This window comes from Phaenicophaeus curvirostris, chromosome 2, assembly GCF_032191515.1.
Source record: "Phaenicophaeus curvirostris isolate KB17595 chromosome 2, BPBGC_Pcur_1.0, whole genome shotgun sequence".
NCBI lineage: Eukaryota > Metazoa > Chordata > Aves > Cuculiformes > Cuculidae > Phaenicophaeus > Phaenicophaeus curvirostris.
Window position 1 is genome coordinate 28,352,569 of NC_091393.1, and position 8,845 is coordinate 28,361,413.

Genomic DNA, 8,845 nt, shown 5'->3' on the forward strand with positions numbered 1-8,845 from the left:
CAACTACCTGAAAGGAGGTTGTGGAGAGGAGGGAGCTGGGCTCTTCTCCCAAGTGATGGGGGACAGGACGAGAGGGAATGGCCTCAAGCTCCGCCAGGGGAGGTTCAGGCTAGACATTAGGAAAAAATTCTTCACAGAAAGGGTCACTGGGCAGTGGCAGAGGCTGCCCAGGGAGGGGGTTGAGTCCCCTTCCCTGGAGGTGTTTAAGGGACGGGTGGATTAGGTGCTGAGGGGAATGGTTTAGTGTTTGATAGGAATGGTTGGACTCGATGATCCGGTGGGTCTCTTCCAACCTGGTTATTCTATGATTCTATGAAAAGACCTCCGGGATCATCGAGTCCAACCACATGGCAAAGCAGGGCTGTGCTGTGCCCCGCAGGGATGTGCACAGAGGAGGAGAGCTGGGCTCCAGGAGTGGCTGGGGAAAGGGCTGGAGAACAAGGGTTATGAGGAGCAGCTGAGGGACTGGGGTTGCTCAGCCTGGAGAGAAGGAGGCTGAGGGGAGACCTCATCACTGGCTACAACTGCCTGAAAGGAGGTTGTGGAGAGGAAAAAAAAAAAAAGACACCAAGTAAAAAAAACAAAATAACCCCAGAAGGGCCCGCGAAGCCGCAGGCCGCGCTCTTGTAGCAAGTTTGGTCCTTGCCGCGGCCCGTAGGGCACGTGGCGCATGCGCAACGGAGCCGCGGCGGCTCCTGAGGCTGAGGGGGCGGCGCGCTTTCCGTGACGTCAGTGCGCGCGCCGCCGGAAGTGAGCGGGTAGGGGTAGGGGTGAGGGGGGACGCGAATGGCGGCGGCGGCGCGATGCTGCGCTGGATCGCGGCCGTGCTGAGGCGCTCGTGTCTCGCCCCCAGGGCCGGCAGCATGTTCTACGCGGTGCGCAAGGGCCGGCGGAGCGGCGTGTACCGCACGTGGTAAGCGGCGGCCGGGCCCCGGCGGGAGGAGGAGCGCGGGGAGAGGGCCCGGCCAGGCCCGGCCCCACTCGGCCTCACCGGAGCCCGCTGTGTTCGCAGGGCCGAGTGCCGCGAGCAGGTGAACCGGTTCCCCGCCGCCTCCTTCAAGAAGTTCAACACCGAGGAGGACGCCTGGGCCTTCGTCCGGCAGCGGCCCGAGGCGGCAGGTAAGGGGTCGTGGAGCCGTGGGGTGGAGGGGGTGGGAAGGGAGCTGAGCGGCCGTGGAATCGTGTAGTGGGAACCTTAAGCATCGTGGAACCGTGGAATGGGAACCTTGGAGATCATAGGATCGTGCAGTCACGGAATGGTTTGTGTGGGAATGGACATGGTTTAGTATTTCATAGGAATGGTTGGACTCGATGAGCCGGTGGGTCTTTTCCAACTTGGTGATTTTATGATTCTATGACATCAAAGACTATAGAATCGGGGAATGGCTTGTGTGCGAAGAGACTTTAAAGATCATGGGATCAGGCAATAGTTTGCATTGGAAGGTACTTTCAAGGGTTATGGAATCGGGGTGGTTTGCGTGGGGAGGGAGCTTAAAGACCGTACAATAATCATAGAATCATAGAATAACCAGGTTGGAAGAGACCCACCGCATCATCGAGTCCAACCATTCCTATCAAAATGGAATGCTTTGTGTGGGAAGGGACCTTAAAGATTGTAGAGTCATGGAGTAACGGGAGTAGTTTGGTTTGGAAGAGACCTTAAAGACAATCCAGTTCCAGCCAAATCCCTCCTTGCCATGAGAAGGGACACCTCCCACTCGATCAGGTGGCCAAGCCCCATCCAACCTGGCCCTGAACACCTCCAGGGATGGGGCAGCCACAGCTTCCCACGGCAACCCGGGCAGGGCCTCATCACCCTCATCGTGAAGAATTTCTTTCTCATGTTTAATCTAAATCTTCCCTTCTTCAGTTTAAAGCCATTCTCTCTTTTCCTATCCAAGCCTTTATAAACAGTCCCTCCCCAGCTTTCTTGTGGGCCCTTCAGGTTCTAGGGTCTCCCTGGAGCCTTCTCCAGGCTGAACAACCCCAACCTTGAGAGCCCTTTGGGTGAAGAAGTTTTTCCTGATGTCCAGTCTGAATCTGCCCTGGCGCAATCCCTCTCATCCCAAATTGCTATAGGTGATAACAAGAATTGGCTTTAGAAACAGTTATTTCAAATAAAATATGATCTCTTATCGAGTTGAACTTTTTCTGTTTGAAGGGACACCCAATCCTCCAGCTGTAATACAGGAAAGTGGTAGCCAGGGCGAGGAAGCAGAAATAAACTCCTCGTGTTGCAATGCATGCAAAAGGCCGTTTGAACAGCCCACAAACGAAGAACACATCGCAAAGCGTGTAAAGCACGAAGAAGTACAGCCGGCGCCAACAGTCAGTGAAGATAAATTTTCATACATGGGTGAGGTCTTTCATTATTTCCCTAATGTTTTGGGGTTCTTTCCATTCTTCCGTAAGTAACAAGTGTGATTACTAGGAAACTTTTAGGGACGTTTTTGTATGGCAGAGTCAGACCCAGCATGATGTTGTTTCTTCTTGAAATGTAAATATCAGCTGGGAAACATTTGTTCACATGGTCTTTCAGCATGATACTGATTTGTTTGAACTGGTATTAACATGCAGCATAATTTAACTGTTATGGGTGTGATTTTGTATGTGTCTGGATGATGGACTGTGTGTAAATATACAGAGGTAGCTGGGAAGGTTTGGTGTTAACTGAAGAAGACGGGAACAGTAGTGAGAGTGGAACTTGAGGCAGAGGTGCTTCTCGAGGCTGGCTGATTTGACATTGCTCAGGGTGTGAAGCTGCAGTGGGAATTCTGGTTAGGGCGTTCTTAATTTATGTGGCTTCTGGAGTTAAGAGTTGGAAGGGCTCTCTGGGGAGGGACGTTTTGGGGACTGCTTTGCTGACAGACAGTTACTTTTGGTTAAAGAGCCTACATCCTTGAAGGAGAGCTTGAACTTGTGCTTTTGGTCATTCTTTTCTAGGCGACTTTACAGTCGTTTATACAGACGGTTGTTGCTCAGGCAATGGACGTAACAGGGCACGTGCTGGAATAGGCGTCTACTGGGGGCCAGGCCACCCTTTGTAAGTAGCTGGATTATTCTTTTGTGTTTTTTTTTTTCCTTTTTAGTGTGTTCCTGTTTGTTCTCTGTGTGATTTTACAATACCACCGCGTTTTGAATACAGACCCCTGCTGTTGAGACTCGTGACAGCACTGTGAGACCAGTGATTTACTGAAAGGAAGAGAGAAGTCGGCTTCTCTGGGAAGTACAAATGGGGGGAAAATCGACTGAAATAATATTTTTAGGGGCTGAAGCTAGGATTCAGGTGATACAGAAGATTTGAAAATAGCTGTAGGTGTGCACAGATGGCAACAAATGTAATTGTGTACTGGTGGCAGGTCCAAATATGCAGATTGCATTATGCAGGTGGTAGTTAGAGCTAGAATGTCTATTCATCCTCCTTTCTAAAAAGAAGAGTAGCTCTCCTGTTTGTTTTTATGATGTGTACTCATTATACGCCACTCTGCATATTTAGGATAACTAATTTAGTGTTCATTCCTTGGGCACAGAAATACCAGTGAAAGACTTCCTGGACGACAGACTAATCAAAGAGCTGAAATACATGTAAGTATTAAATATCCTAAAATGCTTCTATGCGTAGGCTACAGAAGCTAGTTATGGAGCTGCGGGGAAGCGCACAAAATATCAGGAGTTAAGACTTGAAGCGATTCATTCTCTTCAAGTTTTATTGATCTTTATTGGTTTTGAACAAGGTAATTCACTGTGAGAATCCCCAGATATCACCAAGGGCACAGCTATTTAAAACAACCTTGCATTCGGAAAGCCTGGTTTTCAAATCTGGATGCTGTCCTTTGCATTCTTAATGCGTGTATCTGAGACCTTGGGGTGAGAGCTGCTGAGCGGTGGTTTAGAGGAGAATCAGCTTATTGTTGTCATAGGGTCAAAGTATCATACTCCTTAAATAAATATAACAATACTAGGCTCTCAGGAGTAACTTCTGTTGGCAGCAGCAGATTTAATCTTTGCTTCTCACCTCATCTTAATCCTGGTGCTGCTGCCGTCCTGCACTGTGTGTTTGGAGATAAGATGAGCAATCCCCCATTTCAGTGAGGGACAAGCAGATGAGATAGTGGTGTGCAAGGGGTCTAATGTGTCACTGGAGATCTTTTCAGTTCTACGTCAAGACTCAACCACATAGCACAAAAAAAATCCATCCCTTTTAGGGGTTCCAGACTGCTGGAACTGCTATGAATCCTTCTTCCTCAAAGTGATGGAGGAGATGCTTAAAACTTGCGTAACGGTTAATAGAGGCTTTGATAGTTAGGAAATGGGGCAGAAAGTGGCTCCTGCAAGTACAGAATTGAGCATCAGAATATTGGTGGGGTTTATTGTCAGTGAAGCTTCTATTTGCCTGACTTTAAGTTGACTGCATGCATAGTTTTGGGAATCTCTGCTCTAAAGTGTGTTGGTCCTCACTGATGGAGAGATTGCAGTAATATTCTTGGCGTTTCTGTATTTGCATCAGACACTTCACTGGTATTTTAATTGCGTTTGTTTAAAATCCTGTTCTGAACTGATTATGTTAATGTTCCTAAGGCAGCCTGCAAAGCAATAGAACAAGCAAAGAGTCAGAACATCAAGAAACTAATCATCTACACTGATAGCCGGTTCACTATTAACGGTAAGCTAATGGTTTTACCTTTCCTGATTCTTAAAGGTGATCTGCACACAATTGCATTACATGAGGCCCAGAGGAAACACTGAGGCCTGGGGAGAGGGTTGTAAAGAAGAGAATGCTTAACTTATTTCAGTGTTTGTGACTGCTTGGGGAAAGCCTTCAGAATCTTACAGGGATCACCTGCAAACAGCATGAAATACAACTGGAGACAAAGTGCCCGTTACAGTAAAGAACGGCGGAAGGATTTTTCTGTTCAGGCATTCAGTGTGGTGCAAAGTCTAGAAAAAATGTTGTTCATGTGTACTTTGTGTGCAGGAAAGTGCTCGGAAGTTGGTGCAGCAGCCCTGTAGGTTTTGGTTTGCTTTTGTTTGGATTGGAGAGGCTGTCTTAATACATGAAGGTGAAGTATATTCAAGTTTCCTTACTTACTGCATGCAAACTAGGCTTCCAAACTTTCAGGTTAGACTAGAAGACTAGTCAGAGGTGATACATGCTCAGGCTGTGTATTTAAGGTTTTGCTTTCATGCAGAGATTTGCAAAATCTAATTTTATTTCACAGAAGTACCACATGAAGGAGCCAGTAGGACTTAATTTCTGAGTACTTCTTCCCCTTTCCCCTAGATCTGCAAATGTTACTTCTGTGACAATTCCAAACTCCATAAGTATTTGTATCTCACACTTTTACAGGACTGCACATGCTAGTGATTTCCACATCCCTCTGGAGGGTTGATTTTTTTGAGGGTTTGGCTTTTCTCGTGTTGGTTTTTTTTAGACTCTGCCAGAAGCATTCTGAAAAAGGGGATAATAAAAGGAAATGTCTATGCTCTTCTGGGTGTTGCATGCTGGTCAGTAGAATGCAAGTGCATAATTTGTGTGAAATATTAAGAAGCAAAGTAACATCTTTGTGAGAGAAAAGTCAATACCATCTTGTCTGTGGAACTGGTGGGACAAAGGAGGCAGAGTTTCTGCACTGAATAAAATTCCCGTTAAACGCAGGTGTAAGATTTAAGTGTGAGGGAGGAAAATAAGCATCTTTGGATATGATACTGTAGTCTCTTTGGTTTTTGCTTGCAGTTTGCTCTTGCATTTTGGGGCACTGATGCAGTTTCCACATTTCTTTAACCAGGGTTATTCTGTAAATGTGCCTAGGAGTAATTTTTCAGAGTACCAGAGGAGGAGGCTTGCAGTGAGGAGCAAACAGATGTGGTTTGGTTTTCAGGAGGTTTTGTGTGCAAGGTCAGTGATTCCCTCCTTAGTTCAGGTATGAAGCAGGAAGAATCTCTTATACTGTCAAGACCACAAAGATACTTTTTAAAATATATATATATATATATATATATAAAAATATATCGTTCTGTAGGAGTGGGCCATCTGTTTTTTCCTCTAAGAATGTGCTTCTCAGTTTCTCAAAAGAAATAAAGCTATAGACTTGTTCCGGCTTAGTGTACCATCAGGGAGATCCTTAGCTTCGCTTTATTGAAGTTCACGTTGTACTTTTGTGTGTAACATGTAGGTAAGGTCGTAGTCTTTAAATTAGTTTTGCTCAGGAAAACATGATTGGGCAATTCAAATAATAATGGAAAAATAGAACCCTGAAAGGCAGCAGTAGAGAACAAAACAAGAATTTTTCTATCTCCAGTGTCTTTGCCTGCGACTTTGTACAGAGTTAGTCTCATTAAAAGGCTCTTTGCTCCATCTTGATCCTTGCTGACCTCTTTTATATCATGTTTATGCTCCCTTTGCCTAGGTATTACGAGCTGGGTTGACAACTGGAAGACAAACGGCTGGAGAACAAGTTCAGGAGCAAGTGTAATAAATAAAGAAGATTTTCAAAGACTCGATAATCTGTCGAAAGACATAGAAATTCAGTGGGTGAGCACCTTGTTTCTTATTCTGAATGACATCTTAAACACGTCTCCTATGAAGACTTACAAGTGTAACCATAACTAAACTTCATAGAGCGTAATGTTATTTTAAAACAATAAAACCACAAATACAATGAAGCTGATTGTATTATTTAAAGCAAATAAGCCACGTAACATAGGTTCTTGGAACCAGTATTTCATTTATTAAAAAAGCATGTTTGTATGTGTTTGCTATCTCGTTGGAGATACCTGTGATCATTATTTTGAGTTTGTTAATGCTGTTAGATAAAATCTCAACTTAAAAGAGAACTCTGTCTGCTTGAGCCATAGCTCAGTTTCTGAATTTGCTTCTCAGAACTCCAGTTCAGATGGTGGTTTACTGATGTAATTCAATCACATGAGTGTCTCTGAACTGGGAAAACTAAGAGAGCACAACCCCAAATAAACTGACTCTAGGTTTCTATACCTTAACAGTGTTTTCTACAAGGAGACTGTGCACAGAAAGGTCTTTTCAAATACTCATTTTTAAGTTTAAATTTTTCAACTCTTCAGTAAAGAAGTAAAATACTTCTACACAGTTAGGGAGACCTGGAACATGCCTGAGAGGAACCCGTATGGACTCAGTGTGAGGAGAGCACCTCTGAGGAGGTGCTGCTGTGCTACGAATGCAAGGATCTTGCGTGATCAGATTTTATGATGTTCTGCTTTCTTGATTTCTTGCGTATCTAATGTTCGTGTGCTTTTGCTAGATGCATATTCCCGGTCACGCTGGCTTTCGAGGGAATGAAGAAGCTGATAGACTAGCAAGAGAAGGAGCCAGTAAACAACTGTCGTGATGGACTCCGGCTAGTGACTGGAAGGAAAAAGACTTAAGATCACAGTGACAAATTGAACTGCTGTAATGGTCTCAGAGCTGGACTTTGAACTGTGCTTCTTTTTGGCCTGAAGTATTAAATGTACACCAACTTCTGCGGAGAAAAAAACCCATGTTTTTTTCTATATGTTTGCTTTGCAATCGAGTCAATATTTAGTTGATGAAGCGGAGTGTTTGCTTTGTCGTCTAGATCTTACTGAAGAGCCGCAGTCAGTGTTTTCAGATGTCCTGTAGACTTCTGACTTCACCGTAAAGACAGACTTTAGGATAAAGATTTAATATTCTTCTTAAGTGTTCTGTATTTTCCTTTTAGTGAAATAAATTGATTTTTTTTTTTATACAGAGGTAAATAGTAACAGCTCAGAAGAGTTGGGGGCAAGGGAACTGTGGGGTTCTTGGTTTGGTAAGAGGTCAGTGATGGAACTCAGATGTCCCTTGTATGGTTTGGTATTCTGGTATGAGCAGTAACCTCTGCAGAGGCTTGTGACCCTCACCTGTGCCTCGCAGTATCATTGGTTACAACATCTCTAGATCGCTTTCTAGTGTTACTTTGCAAGGTAGCATGAACAGACTGAAAAGAAAAGGAAACTTGAACAATGAATTCTTAACCGTTATCCTCTCTAGAGAGGACTTTGTTTCATAGAATCATAGAATGGGTTTGAGTTGGAAGGGACCTTAAAGCCCATCCAGTTCCAACAACCCTGCCATGGGCAGGGACACCTCCCACTGGATCAGGGGCTCCAAGGCCCATCCAGCCTGGCCTTGAACCCCTCCAGGGATGGGGCAGCCACAGCTTCCCTGGGCAACCTGTTTCTGGCTTCCTGTTTCCATTAAGTAATTTTCATGCATCCTGGTTCTCATTAGCATTGTCAGCTCCTCCTTAGAGTTGTCCCAAAGGTGATAATTGGCCATTTTCTCTGAAATGGAACTAGAATATGGTCAGCTTCTTCAGGCCTTCTGGGTATCAAGTGTTTGACTTCAAGAGGGAACAGCCTCAAGCTGCACCAGGGCAGGTTCAGATTGGACATCAAGAAAAACTTCTTCACTAAAAGGGCTCTCAGGCACTGGCAGAAGCTGCCCAGGGAGGTGGTGGAGTCCTTGTCCCTTGAGGGGTTTAAAAGACAAGCAGATGAGGTGCTTGGGGATATGGTTTAGTAATGGGCGGGTACGGTTGGATTTGATGATCTTGAAGGTCTTTTCCAACCTAGGGATTCTACGACAAGAGGGCCTAGGAAAATGCAAGGAACGTGAAACTCTGTTAACTTTGCCTTCCATTGCAAAAGCTTTGTTAGGCTCAGCATCAGTGTGTTTATCAGTTAGATGATGCCTCTCTCTCTCTATAAACAAAGATCTTCAGCATTTGACAGGCCTTGGTGATGCAGAGACAAGACAGAGAGGGTTGGATTATAATTACAGCATTTTTTTTGCTTCTAATGTATTTATGAG

The 8,845-nt window shown here is 44.9% G+C and overlaps 1 protein-coding gene across 2 annotated transcripts in view; it reads left to right on the forward strand.

Annotated features, from left to right (window-relative positions):
* Nucleotides 1-771: 771 nt before the first annotated feature.
* RNASEH1 (ribonuclease H1) overlaps nucleotides 772-8,845 on the forward strand; it is a 77,148-nt gene continuing 69,074 nt past the window's right edge. The window contains exons 1-8 of one of the 2 annotated variants that reach the window (XR_011336935.1): nucleotides 772-913; nucleotides 1,013-1,119; nucleotides 2,162-2,356; nucleotides 2,944-3,043; nucleotides 3,531-3,585; nucleotides 4,579-4,663; nucleotides 6,408-6,532; nucleotides 7,275-7,488. Coding sequence is in view for 1 of the 2 variants with exons in the window: in XM_069851602.1 (XP_069707703.1) it covers nucleotides 804-913; nucleotides 1,013-1,119; nucleotides 2,162-2,356; nucleotides 2,944-3,043; nucleotides 3,531-3,585; nucleotides 4,579-4,663; nucleotides 6,408-6,532; nucleotides 7,275-7,361 (864 nt within the window). In the remaining variant the exon portion in view is untranslated. Of the gene's footprint in view, nucleotides 914-1,012; nucleotides 1,120-2,161; nucleotides 2,357-2,943; nucleotides 3,044-3,530; nucleotides 3,586-4,578; nucleotides 4,664-6,407; nucleotides 6,533-7,274; nucleotides 7,738-8,845 lie in introns of those variants that run through there. The other variant, XM_069851602.1, reaches the window with a different exon arrangement.